This window comes from Atractosteus spatula, chromosome 12 (genome assembly GCF_055471065.1).
Source record: "Atractosteus spatula isolate fAtrSpa1 chromosome 12, fAtrSpa1.hap1, whole genome shotgun sequence".
In the NCBI taxonomy this organism is placed as follows: domain Eukaryota; kingdom Metazoa; phylum Chordata; class Actinopteri; order Semionotiformes; family Lepisosteidae; genus Atractosteus; species Atractosteus spatula.
This window is the reverse complement of record NC_142717.1, coordinates 559351-579359: the sequence shown is the minus strand read 5'-3', so window position 1 is coordinate 579359 and position 20009 is coordinate 559351. Positions and strand designations below refer to the sequence as shown.

Genomic DNA, 20009 nt, shown 5'->3' with positions numbered 1-20009 from the left:
GGCCTCAGACCGCTTCGTGTGGTGTTTTACAGTACGTGGCATTTTTAATTGCAGTTAAAATAACACAGACATATCATGCAGATAAAGACTCTTTTAAAGGTAAATTATTATAAATAATATAAATAATTATAATGAATTATTATTGGTTCTTAGAAGGGGTGGTTTCAATGACAGTATAATAAATATAACAGGTGTTAGGTTGTGTACGCCGTGCTTAAGCTCTGAACAGGAAACTTTGTGGTTTCATGAAAGCAGTACTTGTGGGCATTATTCCAAGAACATGACCAGGTTCCCAGAAGCCTCAGTTTTAATGCTGTCATGAACCTTCTCTCATAAACCTTTAGTGCTTCTTCCTCATAAGAAAGGAAAATGCATCTCTAATGTAGTGTGTAACTATGTGAACTTTACATAGCACTTACTGTATGTACAGTATACCTGAAAGAAACAGCACAAAAACATCTATTAAGATCATTTAATATTTTATTGAGTATCCAATAATAAGGTTGATTAAAAAAAAGTGTAAACACTGGCAAGCTAACTACAATACAGATATGGCTGGTGCTCCATTATGTTCTATTACCTGAGAGTGATATTACACTTTTTATACTTGCAAAACACAGCATCTCCAGGATGTCATTATAAAAAAAAGCATGTGGAATCCAGCTCACTTACATATAGCTATTGAAAAGCTATCGGATCTGTATAGTACGGTAATACAGACATAAAGAAATCGATACATAAAAAGATTAATTGGTGTCTTGAAATTGCCCATGTGTGTGTCAGTGTGTGTGTGTGTGAGATTAAGGGTTTTCTCCTGCTTTGTGGTCTGTGCTTCCTGGATAGATGGATATTTGGACAAAGGTTGGATGAGTAAATAAATATAGAACAAAGCTGTGAGGGAGCCTGTGAAGAACCGCTTGCCGGTTTCCTGCTGAGACGTGGTCAAGATGCTGCTGCAGTGCAATCGTCTTTGAGAATATCAAGTGGGAAAAAGGACTCAGATGTAAGAGAAGTGAAGGAAATTACAGTGACAGTGGAATAATAACAATGGAGCTCAAGACAGTGGCCACGACAAAGGCTTCACTGTTAGTGACTAAAACACATAAAAACTCTTTGATTTAGACCTTCGTTTTTCACATGTGCAAGAACAATTTCATTTATTTTTTCCTCAAACTTTTTTAACATTAAAACATGAAAACTGAACATGTATCAAACTGCAAAAAAATGGTGCTGACTACTATGGCCATAGAATTTTTTCAACTGATGCAAGAAAATCACTCACAATTTATCCTGGGAGCATAATATGGGCTTTGGAAATCCAAATGTGAATGTCTGTCCCTGGAAGCAATAAGCAAAACAGCCCAGATGACAACTAAGGAGCTTCACGTGTTGGGTTTTGTTGCATTACTCATAGCACATTTTTAAAACTAGCAGCATTCTGCATGGATTTCCAATAACCACAAAGTTAGAAGTTAATGGATTCACAGATTACAAAGGAAAACCAGGTTCTCTAAAACACATTTTTCCTGTTTTCTGGTAACGTGCAGGCACTATCACATTTTACAGCTTATTACTGTCTTTCCTTTTCCAGTTTTTAAAACTATGTCTGTAGACCTACCTTTATCAGTTTGATAATCATCTAATTCTATGTCTGAAATCATCTGAAAAGAAACTAAAATTACGATGATCTTTTATTCATGTTGAAAAATGCCTTAAGCACTTCAAACTGACAAGACTTTTATAAAAAATGTAAAAAAAGATCTAACTTTTGACAAAAAAGTAAAACTTCACTGACAACTACCATAAAATCACCAGCAAATTAATCAAAAAAGAGCAACAGGAAGCCTAGGCAACAGATCCTGTATGTAACACTACATTATGTACGTAAAGACTTCAGCGTATTTTTAATGATCATATTGAACCTTTTAAAAGACACATATAGACAACTAGATGTCTACATTCCTCCAGAACCAGGCTGAAATTATAGCATGTCTGTATTTTTAACCAAACACTATAGAATTGCTTTCTATAAAAATAATATACTTTCATTAATTCAATTTCTAACAGATCTGAAATTTCAGTTTAGGCTACCTGTGCAGGTTTTAGGTTATGTAGGTTTTAGAAAACCTATATTTTTAAGTATTAGTTAACTAACAACTAGTAATGTTTGCATAAACATGAAAATGTACATATACTTAATACCATTATATTTATTATTCTGAATAACATATTTCATCCTTCCTTTTGGCCATATATAAACAGGAAATGTATAATTGAATACTTCAGATTCTCTAAAACACATCAAATATCTGCTCTACTGTTCAAGAAACATTTTAAGAATAAATATGGAAATTAATTAACTAGATTATAAGAAAAAAGAAAAGCCTCATATTCTTTAAAAATTTAGTTTGGGTTAATAACCTCCTGCTGAGTTTGGAGTGTTAATGATGCCTAGCTCATACATATTTCATTTTATCAAGTAGTCGACACAATCTTTTGATTAAAACCCTTGAAAATCAAATGAAGACAATAACAATTGTACGAAAGTGAACCTAATGTGTATTTATAAAAGACACCTTTTCATTTTAAGCGAAAAAGAAATATAATAAAATTCAAGACCTGCTTATGCCACTCACAGATGTAAGTGGCAGCTGAATTTTCTTACAAGCTGCTAATGAACAAGTAGAGGTTGGTTCCACACAGAAAAGAAAGAAGGAAAACTAATGTTTCAGCTCTGGATCCTTGGATTATAACCTTGTAACCTTAGACTGATACAGAAGGGATACCATGTGCCCAGGGGGCTTCTGGCATGATTGAAATCATTTTAGTTTAAAATGCTTCTAGGTATCACCTCCTTACTCTCTAAATGTAAGAAGGCTATCACTGTTCAAAGGGCTCTTACCTCTCTAAACGTTAGAAGGCTATCAGTGTTCAAAGGGAAAAAAAACACTTTTAAGCCAGTCAGTAATTATCTACCACGTTAGCCTTCTTGTCTCTTGCATAACTGCAAGAATATACTTGTCTGAGTATGTTCAGAAATTTTGACAGGTACCCACAGAACATACTGTACAATACCAGTGTTTGGTGCACACGTAGGCAAATATTCTTAAGAGGAAGAGCTATAAATTGAAAAAAAAAACATGTACAGAAGCTACAAATGAAAGGACAGTGTATAAACAGTGTGAATCCACCTTGATGTTAAATTTTTATTCTAATACAGTATATAATATATAATATATCTGAAACCCCTGAACTGCAGCTCTATGTCTTTCCTTCTCTTGGCTAACTTCTGTGAAATTGTTGTGACAAAATTAAATATTTCAGCATAGGCAGCAACCATTTTTTACTGTCTGCCTGAAGTCACTTTTGACATAAATTATCCATATTGCACCTTCATAAGCATTAATTACTCTGTTGCTCAGTGTTCACTTTTGCAGTATGTTCGCTGGACCAGAGACAGACATGGGGTTTAGCACCATTTCTCAGTCATCAAAGAAAATGACTGACATGGAGTTTAATGATTTATATGGAAATAAATGATTACATTGTTGTAAATTTGAATGCCGAGATGATGGCTGAGCTTGTGCTACTAATGCACTAAGATCTTAGCTGATGGAACTACATGACTAACAATCCGGACCCAGAAAATTATGTTATGTATCCTAATTCTGATGACGGGAGGGCTGCTTATATACTATATTGCACCACTCAGTAACTGTGTCCAAAAACCAACTCAGATCAAAAGTTCTAGGAAAACCTGTTCTGTTGGGTAAACTATCTAAATCGGGTAAAAGTGCAACTAGAAGCAGTCAACATTTAATGCTTCTTGTAACCCTAACCTTACTGTGGCCAAAAATGCATATTCATTTAAATACCATATTAAGAACGTTGTTCACCTGATTGAAACTCTGCATAAAGAAGATAGTTTAGTGAACAAGATACATTTCCAATATTTTAGCAATGGTTTTGATTGCTTTAGACTCATACTTTTTTTTTAGAGAAAATATGTTTGAGAAATTCTAATGACTAGAGGGCTTCAGCTGAAACCTGAATTGAAACCCCAGCTAGGGTTGGGGTTAGCATTCCCACACTACATAGACATTTCTTACGCTCAGTGCTGGATTTTGGGGCCCAAGTGAACTTTAGGACGAGTTATAAATTAATCTTATCTTCAATTTAGGTTTTCAGATTGTTTTGTCTTTATCTATTGTATATTGCACCGTTAAGCAATTGTATCCCTATACCGACAGATCAAAAGTTGTAAGAAAACCTATTTTGTTGGGTGAACTCTCTTAATTTTGTAATTTAAAGTGCAACTAGAAGTATAACTGCAGTCAACATTTAATGGTTCTTGTAACCCTAAGCCTTTTCTGGCCTAAAATGCATGCTTGTTTAAATACCATTTTAACATTGATATTCAGCCGATTGAAAATGTGCCTAAAGAGGATAGATATGGAAGAACATACATATCTAAGAGATTTTATCAATGGTATTGGTTGCTTTAGACTCATATTTTTTGGTTTAAGGAACATTTCAATCCTGATGACTGGAGGGCTTCAGACACAGATTGAGGAACTGCTCAATTGAAACCCCAGCTAGGGTTAGGGTTAGCATTCCCACACTACTTTTTTTACACTCAGTGCTGTTTTTAGGAGACCAAGTGAACTTCAGGACGAGTGATAGTTTGCTCCTACAGCACTTTTGTTAGCCTTAACAAGATCTTAAGGCTTAGTAAAGTTTTCCAAAAAAAAGAAAATTATTGTGCAAGAAACCTCCATGAGCTCACAGCCTCTGTACATTAAAAAAAAACTTTCATGTAACTATGCTGCCTGATTGTCCCATTTTTAAAAGTGTGCTGTACAGTACATTTCATTTTAATCTTTAATCTGGTAAGTACCTTATTTAATTCTATGTCATAATACTAGCACAGTGCAGTGATCAAAGACTGACTTTTCTGTTTATGCTACAAATAATCCTTTACAATAAGTACCATTCCTTGCAGGCATAATTGTTGTATTTCCTTTGAGGCATTAACCCTAAGAGCAATGATTACCTCAAGGAATGGACTGATTTTTCAGGAATTATTTCTGAAGTTATGGATAACACAGTGTAGTTTTAAAGAGCGGTTTCTCTAAGTAAATGTTCTCTTGCATTATTTGAATAAATCCCAGAGCATACCACACACTTAACCCCATGACCCATAATCCAAAGGAAAGTATTTCATTCACTTGGCATGTTAAAACTATAATACACTTGAACAGATCAACGTAATTATCATCAAAGTAGCCAAGGCTAGATTATCATGTGTTACAGCACTGCATTATATTAAAGTCCAGCATTGCAAGAAATCCATTTATATACAGTATTTTCACTTGTTCTGATGACTCTTTCACCTTTTCACTGAATTGATCATTTCTTTGCAATCACATTGAAAATCCGATATGCAGTTGGACCTTGCATAACTTATTATAGCTTTTTTACTTCATAGAGTCTCTTGAGTTATATGAGTCTGGCACAAGCAGCCCAGCTAAACAGGTGAAACAAATAATCTGTCTTTTTTGAAGAAATGACTGAATGATTTCCTTAAATCAATTAATTGCTAGACCCCCTCTCATTTGTAACCTTTTCTTCTAAAAATACAATTATACACAGATCTTATACTACACTTTTTGTATCCCACAGTATATATCAAATTTCACAATTTTATAAAAGAACCATGGGGCTCAAGGAAATGTACAGTACAGCAATAAACAACAAAGGGATGAAGGAGTATAAAGATGTTATCCAGCCTTACTGTTGTAGCTGATATCATAGAAGTTATTCAACAAGGCTGAAAATTGCTAGGGAAAAATACAATGGCTGCTGTGTCAGGCTATCATAAAATCACTGGTTTGATATTATCGATATTGATATTTGTTCTTTGGCCCAATAGGATCTGTTGGTAAAAGACTCAAAAGATCTAGAATAGTACAGTGGAACAGCTAAGGTCAATCACCAAACTAGTGAGGGAAGGTTTGAGACACTGGGGTTGGTCCATTTCTCAGATGATTAACTACTGTACCTCTCTATATATTTGAGAAAATATGGTTATGTGTACATAGTTTGACAAGGCACCTTGTTCATTCTGCCAAGACGCACAAACTTGGAATGGAAACCCCAGTATGACAATAGTCCAAAGCACACATCCAAAATGACAACGTAATGTCTAACTGCACACAGATGTTCTTGACTTGCCATCTTAATCTGTACGCTTCAATCCAACTGAATACGTAATTCCAACTCTAGACAACTGTTCACCAAAAAAAGCCAAAAGATCTAAATGACCTTGACATGAAAAAATGTTAAACAATTTCCCCTTTGAAGTGCAGGAACCTCATAGCACATTACTCTATGCAGGAGGTGTCTAATCAGTGTAATCCCTGCTAGAGGAGAATTTACAAAATACGAACGACCTGGGTATAAATAAACATCTTTTTTTAATTAATTATGAGAAATAATCATTGATCTATGCAGTACTATTAAGACTGCTGTACAACATTTTTAGCATTTTTAAAAAGGAAACATAATCCACAATTCTTTCTGTTATTTGATGTATTTTGTCAGGCGTATGAGTATGAATCTGTTCAAAAGGGAACTGTTTCTCTGTTTTCCCACCAAATGAAAATGTTGAGTTATTGTAAAACCCTTAGCTCCCAGGACAGGAATACAGCTGTTTCCCATTCTGGTCTTTGCCAGCCAGTCTTGCCGAACTCCAGCAAAAACCTGCACTGTCCTGTAGCACCACCTTCACCCTGATCGGGAGGAGAACGTCTGAGCTTGGTTTCCAGGGAGCCAAAGCTCAGGCAACAAGACTGTGTTTTCTATGAAACTATTCTGTATTTCCATAGAGTTGGGGAGGGTATGCAGGTTTACAGATAAATTGATTTGAGCTCTTTTTTCATAAATACTGGCACTTGTTTGCCATTTGAAGGTTACTATTTTTTTAAAAGAACACTGAGACACTGTGGGATAACAGAGGGTAAGAGGAGGGCTGTTCATTTCAATATGGCAGGTGTGTGAGTGTGTCATTAGACAGCAGAAGGTTTTTGTTATGCATCCTGATTATGCATAATTATGCAATTACGATGGTCCTGTAAATAAATACTTTAACAGAATTAGGTTCCCATTTGTAACTAGACCTACCTTAACAACTGACGATGCATGAATGGTAAGTATTATTATTTAGAGGGGGAAAAATCCAAGTGGTAGTGACACCTGACACTGTACGTCCTCGCTGCTTGCAGATCTGCAGTCAGTAATCACATTTTGTGACTCTATGCAACTATTTGCTTTTAATTCAATTATTTTCAAAGGATATGCATTTGATCAGTTTGATAAATGAAATAACTGATTTAGGCATTTTCAACAACACTATATCAAGTCCAATTTTCCTAATTTAAATTTATTTTTATATAAGGTGATATCAAACCAAGTCTGCACAAATCTCAGAACTGCTCAATATATAAAAGTTCCATAAAGTTTCTGAACTTCTAGTCCGATGAAATTGAGTTTTGGACTGTACATAGCCTGAAAAGTTTTAGAAAAGTTTTTAGAAGCCTAAACGTTTTTAGAAATCGTTTTCAAAATGTGTTTAAGGTGTCCTCTTTTGTCAGAATAGGATTCATTTAAGATATTTGTACTCTTTTCTAGGTGACATTAAATAATGGATATACATGTACAGTACTTGAGGTCCAATGCAAATCTGAACTCATCATTCTGTTTCATGGATTTTAACATGACTTTATAAAGATGTTAAAAAAGGCCAGCAAATGCTGTGCACAAAGGGCTTTGTGCTTCTCTTCCAACTTTTATGTACCAAAACAATAGTATTTGAAAACTATTTGTTCTGGCTTGTTACTTCTTTTCTTGAGAACTCAAGCCTTAACAATATTTTCTGAAGTGATTTTCCACAGTCTTTGCCCAAACTGTAACTCCTGTTGAGTTGGTTTACATTATGTACTGTTAGTCAACATTTTTTTCTCTGAACTTTCTCTTGTGTAAGTCCTTGGTAAAATTAGAAGGTGTGTTTCCAGCACTGCTATCATTAATTAAGGCTTTTTTTAATCTTGCAGGAATCCTGGCTTTCAAATGGATTTTAATCAGCCTCCAAACAAGGTCCAAGCTATTTAATTACTAAATGCTGCACCCTGACCCAGATCTGGCAAGTTCTATTTGCTAGCTGTTTATGGTTGGACCACACACAACACAAAATTTTCAATGCAAAATTACTCAAGTGGTTGTGGCATAAGTCCACTTCAAATAAAAGAACTCAAAAGCAGTATAGCCCTTTATTGTCAGTGATAAAAACCCTATGAATAATTTGTACTTAGCCTGTGTGAAAATGCCCACAACGTTGCCTTTAAATACGGAAAAAGTACATTTTAATTCTAATCCTTCACTACAATCTCATTAAAGTAAAATTAATCCTTAGCAAAGTGCTCAAAAAAGAACATTTTGACAATTTATGTATTTCTAGTTTTATTGTGAACATAACAAATAGTGACCAAAACAATACTTTAAAAGTGCAAACAGATTTTAGGCCAAAAGCAGTGAAAGGAATCTTTGTGTCACACTTTGCTCTCATTTCTTGCATTGCAAAACACTGGAACTTTTAATCAAAATTATATTTGTGTGTACAGGTTTCTGATACAATTTGTGCTATTATTCCCTTCAAATTCAGAAATCTACACTGGAGCAATTAAAACTTACAGATAACTCACTGGATGTTTACATTTTCTATATGGAAGTTTACCAAAAGCTAGACACTCTATTATAAATCTATTACAGTTATTGTGCTGGTGTGTGATTTTAAATGTTACTACAGTATATACAGGACGCAACGCACGGGTTTGGCTGTAAGAGGGCTTGGATGAAATTAGAATAATAAATTATATTCCTAAACTTGTAAGAATTTCATCTTGAGTATTGAAATCTGTGCAGTTTCCAGTATTTTGAAGTTAATTATAACATCTATTCTTGTACTTTAGTAGCTTTAAAGTGAATGGAAAAAGTGTTGAGATGTGTCCAAGAGCACAGACTCCCACATGTATTACTGAAACACTGAATTCTCAGGCTACATCTGTATCACAAACTCATACACACACACCCAGCACGAACTGTACCAAGCAGCCGAGTGTAACTGCAGTGCAGCACGATCCTTGGTTCGAGGGCTAGAACTAGCTAGCACTGCCAGAGGGGACCCATGTATCTCATGCAGAGGCAATAGGTACTGTACTTCAACATTTTTCACATTTGAGGGTTAAGCCCCATCACTCATTTTCCCAGCTGTGTCCTTTGGGGAGCCAACAAGTACCTCTTGCTGGGGAGGAACATGTAGATTTTTTTAGGAAATATGAAACTTAAACCGGTTAGGAGGGACACAGAACTGCTCAGTTCTGAAAATTAAAAAAAAAAACTTTTAAGATAATACAGAAGGTAAGAAAGATTAAAACCTGAGTTTTAATGTCCCCAAACTGAACAACTGTTGGGATGATGTGTAGACATCACATGCAGAACTACAGTACAATGAGGCTAAAGCACATTTTTCTTTGTCTTTTTTGTCGTCAAAGCAAAATAAGGATCATCCTTGATGAATTTTCCAGTTTTCTACACGAACTCAGATTCTCAGCTGAATTTTAGCATGGCAAGGAAAGTTCACCACAAAAAAAAAATGATGCTGAGACACCGAAATAGCTGAGATTTCCTTTTATTCCAAACTCTCATTAGAATCCTTCCTTTGCGTTTTTCACCTTGGGAAGCTGGTCACTAACATTTAATATTTTTAAAAGTTAGACTACACAGGTCCGCAGGATGTTGGTTTTGGCAAGAATCTCAACTTCCTTTGTTCCAAAGAACACAATGTATTCGTCTTCACAACAGTCTACATCACAAAGTTAAATATTCTCCCAAGTAAACACACTTTTTGCTTAGCTGAGCATATGACTTGTATTACCTGTTTCTTACTGTTTTTGTTTAAGTTCTTATTTTTTCCTAAGTTTTAAACTGCTGGTTAATAAGCATTTTTCAAATATCTAGTCAGAGAAAAGCAGGATGTTTCTTTTTGTATAAGAAATAATCATGAAAACAAGTCATATAAAATGTTGCTAAAAACACAATGACAAAAACAACTAGATAACTAATAGAAATATATTGGATATTAAACTAATACTGTACATTTTAAAATGTGTTCAAATAGAAAATATGGAAGGAATAGTATTACATTCATAACTACATTTCTGTTTTTAAAATGTCAATTCCATTTAAAACATTTTTGTGAAATTATCTTCTGATAGTAAAGTAATTAGTTGATTGTCAAATATTTTCGAGATTACTCTATTTATGATTTGTAATGAGGAATTCAGCTGGGGTTATTTAGCAAAACAGGTATAATCATCAAACTGTGTTTTTGATTTTACATACAGGATTCCTCAGGCTCTTTACTAAGATGAATCTGGTGATCATTAACATCATAGTTAAGACACATAATAAATAACAAAAAACCACCATGCTACAACTATTCAGCAGTGACTCCAAGGCAAAACTATAAAATAACTATGCAACTCCTGAACTAGTGCAAAAGAAAAAAGGCAGAGATAACAGACTCAGAGCTCAATTTAAATATTCCCAAATGTGAATACAAAGGATTAAAAAAACAGGCTATAAGAATGACTCCAAAGACAAAGACGTTTTGGAAACTTTGTCAAATGAAACATAAGAATCAGAGTTTTGCTCGGCAGTGTATTATAGAGTTTGTTCAGGTGTTGCTAGTTCAATCAATAAAACAGAGTCAGGTGATTCTCTTTAAGGTGATTCTGACAGATGGTTTGCAGGGCTGTAATTCCCGAGGCAGGCAGGAGTACAGAATGTTTAGACTGGCAGGCTCTCTGAATGTACAGCCAAGAATCAATATATCACAATATAAATGTTTACAAAGTCAAGGACATTTCATTAATACCGCAGATTTCACACAACATTTCTGCAGCATCCATAAAAGATTATTATTGAATTCTTGTGGAATGCCTCTCTTTATTAATAAAGAGCACTATAAATTCTTTTGAAAATAAGCAGCTAGGAAGGTTGACTTTCTAACGAAATTGGAAAAAGACTGTGATAGGTTACATCTTTTTAGAAATTGTGAATCGCCCATTATTTATGTTTCAACCACCTGATTTTGGAACAGGCAAAGCTATGTTTTTTATGTCTCAGCTGGCAGTTGTGTACTGCAGGGGGACTGAGGAAGGGCAGGCAGACTTTAAACCACTTGTCTTTCCCACATCACAGAGAGCACAGTCCCACACCAGGGGTCGAGGTCTGGCTGGAGGAGAGACCTGTCCCTTGCGGACAATATGCCGGCCTGCTGTTTATAGAGCCTGGAAGGCCCCAGGGCCACAGTGGCACCGAGAGCCTAGAGATCTCTGGCTGACTGCCCTTGGTGACCCTGAAACGATGGTGCGCCCAGCCCAGGCGGTCAGCCAGTGACTCGAACCCAGAGCCACAGAGCTCCGCCCGTGCTTGGTGAGTCTCATGTCCCGTAACGGCTGGGCCACTCAGAGAGCCCCGCATTGTAGCTCAGTGGTCCAGCACCACAGCAGCGCGTTTAGAACAGAATTCATTATATGTCATGATAAAAGAAAAAAAACTCTCTGATTCATTAACAGATTTTCGATTTTCTTGACATTAATACCTCGAGACACAAAAATCCAACTCCTTCCATCTGTATCTAATTTCTTTGGTAAAACTAGATCTGATTGCTACTGTTAATTGTTAATAATAATAATAATTTCTTACACTTACAGTATACAGTATAGCAGTTTTCTGGACACTCCACTCCAAGTGCTTTACAGGTAATGGGGATCCCCTTCACCACCACCAATGTGCAGCATCTAAATGGATTTATTTACGTCTTCTAGTTCTTAGTCTTGTTCAGGGAAGCTGTACAAGTTGTACTATAATACATGTCATGTGGATTCATAAAATCATCGTCCCTTATCCCAAGCTCTACGGCGCTCAAACAGACTTCGAGAGTCCCAGAAGCAGATCACAAGTTATTTCAATTTACAGATCTTAATGTCTTAGAACTTATGTGCATGCTTTAAAATATCTAGAATTTTACTGGATGTTTGTAACTGGTTGATGCTTAATATTGCACTGTAAACCCACTCAATGAAAACTACAGCAATAAAAAAACATTTTATCAGGGTATCTGAATCAAAAATTACAATCATGTGTTAGTATAAAAGCACCTTAGAGCAAAAGTGTTTTTACACAAACATTTAAATATATAGTATTTCTTTCAATGTTGACTACTCAACACAAACTAACAATGATATGAATTGCACCATATACAGATACCATTATTTACTTTAATGCATAGTTGCATATAATGCCTCTTCAGTGACAGATGTAATGCAGGAAGGTGTTTTGTGCCTTGGAGCAGTGTCCATTCTAAGGTGAATTTACTGAGAATCTAAAACATAAGATAACATATAATAAGTAAACCATTTGTAACTGTGTAAACTGTAGAAATCTATTTTTTTAACTTATGTTTTTAATTATGATGTTTCATAATTTAGTCCATTCTTTGACACAGAGGCCCAGAAAGCTGAAGAACACCAGCTGCAGATCATTTTGAGGGAGACAGAAAGGTGGCAGACTAGAAACATGCAAGATGCTCTGGCGCTGCCATTAATTGATCGCAGTCGCTTGCTGGTTCAGAGCATATCACTCCCTGGACAGTGGCAAACTTCACTACACCAAAGGCCTGGGTCTTCTGCCACTGGACTATTCTGCTCTGTCATCTATTGATGTATTTTTCCTGTAACATGTTCAGTACAACTAAGCCTGGTTCCATGTGCCTCATGTTAAGTAACTAAAACATAGTGAAAAGTGGTGTACTGTAAATTACAATCAGAAAGTGATGATATTATTCTGCCTGTATAATGAACTTTATAAAAAATCAAAAACATCAAAGGCCCCGTGTGTGCACACCTGTCTCGTACAGTACATTACATGGAAAGTACTGGAAGTACTAACAAGGGGCAGTTTCTGATGGACTCTTCTAATCCCAAGGTTAGAAGTTTTATTACAAGACATAATTCTCAAAAATTCTAATACACATCTACTAAAATATAAGCCTATGTCTTGCAGATGTCTGTAGCTATGTGTAATGTCTGTAAAAGACTACTTACAGAGTGCAAAAGGTAGCACAACATCAAGCAAGAGAGAGACTGAGGAAGTGGAATGGAACATTTGTAACTACAGCTTTACAGCCACATCAACAACCTTGCATCAAGTGATCTGTCTGTATTGCGACTGAACATATCCGTACTTTCCTAGCATAACCCCTGTTTGAATGAATCAAATACTTTTCAATCTTATCACTAGGAAAGCCAACAGTGTTTATTTTACACATATTAGAATAGGAATTTCAGTACAAGATGTCAAAGTAAACAAAATACATCTAAATAAAGCAAAATATTTCTGTTTAGTCCAGCTATAAATTATTAAGTATCAGAATTGATACGTAAGATTTTCTTGTTGCTATACAACTCTAAAATCTTCTATGTCACCAGGCATATCCTATAATATTTATATACCTATGAAAACAAAAATATTATTATTATATTATTATAATATAAGGAAAGTAATAAAAGATTTTTGACTGGATCCACAATTTTCAAAACTATTTCAACAGAAGAATCTAGTGCTGCATTTGTGTTTTTAGACCAGGTAGAAAAAACTGGGTTTATACCCCAACCTAATGAAGGAAATGTTTAGTACAGCTATTGCCTTTATTGTAGAATTGATTATTTATAACTGGAGATGCTGAAACAGATGAGAGGTACCACAAATTACAAAGTTTACTTACTTTAAGTACAGTAGTACTTAGTCTTTTGGAAAAACAGATGCAAAGACGTGTACTCATGTCTCAAACCATTCACCTGTGTTTTGGATGAATTTATGTAAATCCAATGATTTAATGATGAACACTGTAAATCATGCAGGACTGTTGTGTTATTTCACTTTGCATACAGATGAAACAAACACTCAAGCAGCCACTGTAAAAAATCTCAAGTTTGCCAGAAGACAAATGTGCTGATTTAACAGGATTTTCCTGTTAGTAACAGTCGCTCATAAATACAGAACTCTAAACAAACATGTTATCTTTCAGCGGAAGGAAGTTCCTTATTGTTGTTCTGACGTTCTTCCATGAGAAAAAAAACCATACAGGACAATTTCCCATAAGTAATAAAAACTAAAACAATAAACTGACATTTCATTCCTTGTCTTTGTGAACTACATTTTGAAAGCTTGCATGCTTGTGTTCTCTGTGGCTGATCACATATAGCTGCTGTCACCTTTTCTACTGCCAAATGTTCTATTTGAAATAAAACAACCGGCCATTGTTTTACTCTGGTTTCCTCTGCCCTCTTTTAAACATTTACTCAACTGTTTTGCTTCATTGGCTTTGGAAAGCAATGATTAATTCTGCAACCTAATATTAAAAATATAGAGGGGATATTATTTCCATTGCCTAATTAATATATCAAAGTTCATATAAGAAAGTATCTAGACACTAATTACATGAAGTCTTTGGTTTTAAGCAGTGCTTCCAATATGGAAAGAAACTGCCAGAAATATAGAGTATATCAACATACTAAAGTACTGTACTGTACAGTATGTACTGTAAATACATATACATACTGTACTGCATATACAAAGATAGTAATGTTTGAAGGTGAAGCACGTCAAGCCAGGGAAAGAAACAACAGGTGTACATTTCAGAGGCACACAGTAACGGTGTTGGAAAAAAAAGTTTGTGGACCCCTATAACATAATTATAGGAATGACTATTTGATAACCTTGTTTAAACTAAACTGGTCTTTTCTTAAATAACCAAAGCTGTATTGCAGACTAGCATTATCCACTCAGAAAATCTTGATTGATTGTGTGGATATGAGATGTTTGATCAGCTAACAGATCTAACATCAGATTTTTGCACTTTAGCAACTGTTGCATCAAGCTTGGTACTGGTTTAAAATGGAAAGTGGTTATATTTATGTCTTGGATGAGGCAAAACAATGTTTAACAATTCTCCATTCCATGGTTTTATGTATTTTTATTTTTTATGGTAATTTCATGTTCTAAATATAAAAATAGTCCCTGATACTGATACTGACTTCCCTTGTCTGTATGAGTTAGATTTAAAACTGAAGGTTTTCTACTAGCATTCCAGTCACAAAAGATGTGAGAAAAAGTAGCAAATAAGTGAACATTGAATTTAAATACTGCACTACTAATTTAATCTCATTCTGTAATAACTGTCAATTATTCTCTATGTCTTAGATAAAGACTCGGTTATCTAGGGAAATCTACAATATGTCCAAGGTTTTTAAATGGAAAGAAACAGCAGATATCATAACAAGTAACAACGTACCAGCAAGCCAAGCGTTACAATACCAAGCTAATACATGTGATTTGGATACAAAGCAGTTTAATGCAAAGCCCCTGTAGTTCAGTAAATAAATACAACAAATAAGCACAAATGTTTCAAGGGACATAAGGTGCTCCAGGGGGTTAAATCACTAAGAAATCACTAAGTCTGATGTTCCTAAAACCACTCAAAACAGTTAATTGTTTTTCATGGATTAATCACTTCTTGATGGTTACCCAGTACATACAGTATATATCGCATGTTCCAGTTGATAGAAATTAATATTTTCAATAATAATAATAATGTAAAAATCACAGGCAGGTTACTTGTAAAGACTGCTAACTTCAAAACGTATCCCAGATTAGGGATTTCTTTTCTTCCTCTACACTTAAGCTGCAGTATGAGTAACATGTGAGTAACAATGAACTTAAGCTATGAGTAACAATGAATAATTTATGATATTCTGTCACGGCAAAAATGGAAAATTACTCCTTCCCATCACAACAATTTTTTTCATCTTTGATTCTTAGCATTATCAATGTAGTATTGTGCAAAGCCAGTCATGGTGGAGTGTTTGTTTTAAGTACATAGAAGCCACATGGCACCAGAATTAACTCCCCTTCTTTTATGTAGGGCTCGTATCTTCCAGTATTGAAACATGTTGCACAATGCTGCCCTTCAGTTTAAAAATAATCTGTAATTAAAAGAAATCACTTTCAGGGGTAATTTGTGGTTGTACTATTTTCACAAATGTCTGCACTGCAATCTCCTCATCACCTACAAACACCAACATAAAAAAAGGAAAAGAAAAACTTAGAAAAGAGCAAATCAGAATTGAAATACTGGTTTCCTGGCTATGAATAAACCCATGGCTATATGCTCTGGCAGCAAATTTATGTCTGCAGCCCTCAAGTCTTGGCACCTCAAGATTAATATAACTAATAACAAGATTTGATTAGATTTGAGCTCACCAATAGACAGAGGTCAACCTTTTTAATTTACTGTTGAAAACATAAATATTTTGCCCTCAACTATAATTAAATGCATTTTGTCATTAAAATGGTAGTCCATGTGTTATGATAAGGGTAGTCATAAGAAAAAATACATACTATATTTTATAGCTGTTAAAGAAGTGGATATTCATTTTCATTTTAAAGTCAATAAAGAATGTGACCTAGTTTTACATTATTTTATCTGGGGACAGAAAAGGTACAGAAAGATTGTAATACCTTGTGCTGTGTTTAATTGTTTCAACTACATGATATCATACAGTGTTCCTAATGAGGCTGAGCAGTAATAGATCAAATGAGAAACTAGTTTATTATTACAGAAAGGACACCATAGTCAAATATATTAGAATTCACTACAGTGATATTTTAAGAAAATGGAGTTCTTTTAATCAAAAGATATGGAAAATGGCATATCCAAAAACAAGGAAAGTCATTGTGGGTCATTTTCAAAAGAAGACAGCCAATGATTCTAAGGATCTTCCTAATTAATCACAGATTACAAAGTAAACCGTTTTCTAAAACTCAATTACATTTTTTTCAGATTTTCTCATGAGTTACGGATTCCTTCCAATCTTCACCGTTCTGGAGAACCATTCTGCATTTGAACAGTTTCTTTTTCAATTGGACTCCGTGCTGCAGCCTCCATTCACAGGCACTCTGTGAATAATGGGTGTTGTCAAGACATCCATGCAGTCAGACAAAAAGGTAAAAACTTTCCTGTCATACGAAAGAAGAAAGAAGGTTCCAATAAGGTTTACCGCTCGCTGAATGCCTCCTGGTTTAACCCAGGAAACACTTTTCCACTTGTGTGCCAAGCTCTCAGAGACCTTGGCCACCACTAGCCAGCCGCCAGTGTGAATGGTCAATCTCTACCACATCACAATCAATCGCACTGCCCATTGTGTACATGAGTATAGTGATATCTCATCAATTTGTGGAAAGGAATGATCATGAACTTGGGTTTTGATGAGTGACTGAATTATCTACTTGAACAACTAAATATATACAAATATATACATAAATATATGTATAAAAATAGTTTTTAGGAAAGAACTGAGAATATCATGGAATTGCACACTATGCACAGCATGGAACTGTGTTTTATTTATATATACTGTACAAACTGCATTTGTTGGTAATATTTAACCTTATATGTCTTTTCAATATTTTTAAACCACAGTATTTACAAAATTTGTACAAGTATTATTTTTTAACATTGGCTTCAATGTTAACTACTATAGTCTTTTTAAGTGTCTGTCCATGACAGCAGTACAGTACAGTAGGAGAATTCATGGACCAAAACAAACATTAATTCAACTGTGATAAGTAGCTTTTCGAAAGTTCAGGGACAACATAATGTTTAACCTTCTGTTGGAAATTACATAGTGCAGCACTAAATATGTCATTTGGCACGGGTCTTTTTCACCTGTTGTGTAAACAACAAGGCAGATTTTTAGTGGACAGAATTTACTGGATGTAAACTTTGGCTCCCAGGTTTTCTTGTTCAAGAGCACTCATTAAGCCATGGGTCAAGGGCTGTTTGTGTGTCCTTCTCAACCAATACCACTCGAGGTTTCGCTGGCAGACTCTAATCAATAGCCTCGTCTCAAAAACTTCATTAAGCCCACTGAAGAAGATGAGAGTGTAAAAGGTGGGACTGGTTTGATATGCTTCCTTCGTGTCTTAATGATCCAAGGTTTAAGGATGTCAGCAGAAAGTGCTATAAATGTGTAGTGGTCACACAGAATAAACAAGAACACGTTAGGTCTGGCTCTGACTCTGAGGTACTGACTAGCTCAATTAGCTAACCTTGTTTGCCTTTTCAAACTTTTAAACTTGTTGCAAAATTGTTGTTCTTTCCATATAATCATGGTATAACAATCCTTCCCTTGTATAATAAATCAATATAAATATACCCAAAAAGTGCATAAAAAGGTGAATATATTTAGAATTCTGTTGCTTTTTGTTTTCTTGAAGCCAAAAAGCAAATGCAAAAATCCAGCAGCTCTGGTACCATGATGTAAGATTATGGATCACCTCACTAATTACTAAAGAAAGCGAAACAAGTCATCTACCCTGTGAGCAACAAGACAAGACAACAGGATGTCACAGATTAAAACAAAATGAGAAACACCAACGTTAGGAAATACAACCTTTGCAAACAGACTCTTTGAAAGAAAATCAGCTCTGTTAGCAAACATATTAGTCTGAACTGTCATTCTGTAATAAAACAAAATACTTATCTTTAAGGAATATTGGAAGATAACACTATTTTTTTCCCTGCAAGGGAATACACAATGTAAAAAACCTACTTTGGTATTATAGGAAAATGCAGACACTCATCTAAATAGTCTTTAGTGACTTCTTCTTCAGTCTTCAGAGTGCTGAGAATTCTGGTATTTGGAAGCCACTCACCTTAGATGAATCGCGATCTTTATATTATCCAAACAGGCTACACTGTCTGCACATACAGTATGTCAAGAATCCTCCCTCTGGCACTCACCTGCTCGGCTTCCTGCGGGCCCGGCCCAGCCTGCGGCAGCGCAGAGCCCTCCTGGGGAGGCCGCGGCGCCCGGCGCTTTTTCAGCTCCGGTCGGGGAGACATCCTGGAGATGTTGCTCACAGACTGGGACTGGCCCAATCTGCTAGGCCGTACATTCACAGAGGGGGTGTTTGGAGCCGTTGAACTAACCTGGAAGCAAACAGAAAAGGAAAAGAAAAAGGTGATCTTCGAGCGTCTTGCAGTTACAAACAGAAAAGGCAGGGCTTCATGTCATGCCAAAAGGAATCTCACAGATCGAAAGAGGGTTTTCATAAAGGTCTGCACGACTTGAATATGCACCTGCAGTTAAACCCTCAAGAATGCCTTTTTCACGGTTACAAACTTACAGTTTAGATTAGCTATATACGGACGTGATTCCTTTATGTTTTGGATTTTTGATCTCAGGACAAAGAAAGGTGAGGGTTACAGAGAGCACTGGTGAGTTAAGATCAACCACATGCAGTACAACACACCAGGTATAGGTACATCCTAGTGGTTATTTGTGTTCTTTTGGCCAGGTCTCCACACAAGGTGGTATTTAAAGGTCAGCGATTAAATGTCTGCTTCTGGTCTCCAAGAATGTCTTGGCTTCCTGTTCATTCTCCTTAGTGGTCAATAAAACTTTTGAAATGTCAAGCTCTTTTCTTGTGGAATAGTGTAGTTGTGTCCTTCTTCCGCAGATCTGCTGCCAAAACCCACAGACTGAACTACCACGTTGAGCAATTTCCTTTTCAGTAGTTTTAATCAACGCAACTTTATTGGGTTGTTTTGTTAGTAACAGATGAGATTTGTAAATAGCAATATGAACATATATGAAACAAAACAGCCAGATATGAAACCTGCAGATAAATATAACCTGTATTTTTATTTTGCTGTTACATGGTGTATGTTGACAACACAGCAGATAACTCTGATTTTGAGAGTTTATGCAGAAAAAAATCCAAATATAAATGTATGTTACAGTGAAGGAACAGCTTAATCCATT

The 20009-nt window shown here is 35.5% G+C and overlaps 1 protein-coding gene across 1 annotated transcript in view; it reads right to left on the bottom strand.

Moving 5' to 3' along the window:
- The window catches only part of cobl (cordon-bleu WH2 repeat protein), an 86629-nt gene that overhangs the window by 25840 nt on the left and 40780 nt on the right, over positions 1-20009 (bottom strand). Inside the window, exon 9 of the mRNA XM_088929646.1 lies at positions 18986-19174. Coding sequence (XP_088785772.1) covers positions 18986-19174 — 189 coding nt within the window. The remainder of the gene's footprint in view (positions 1-18985; positions 19175-20009) is intronic.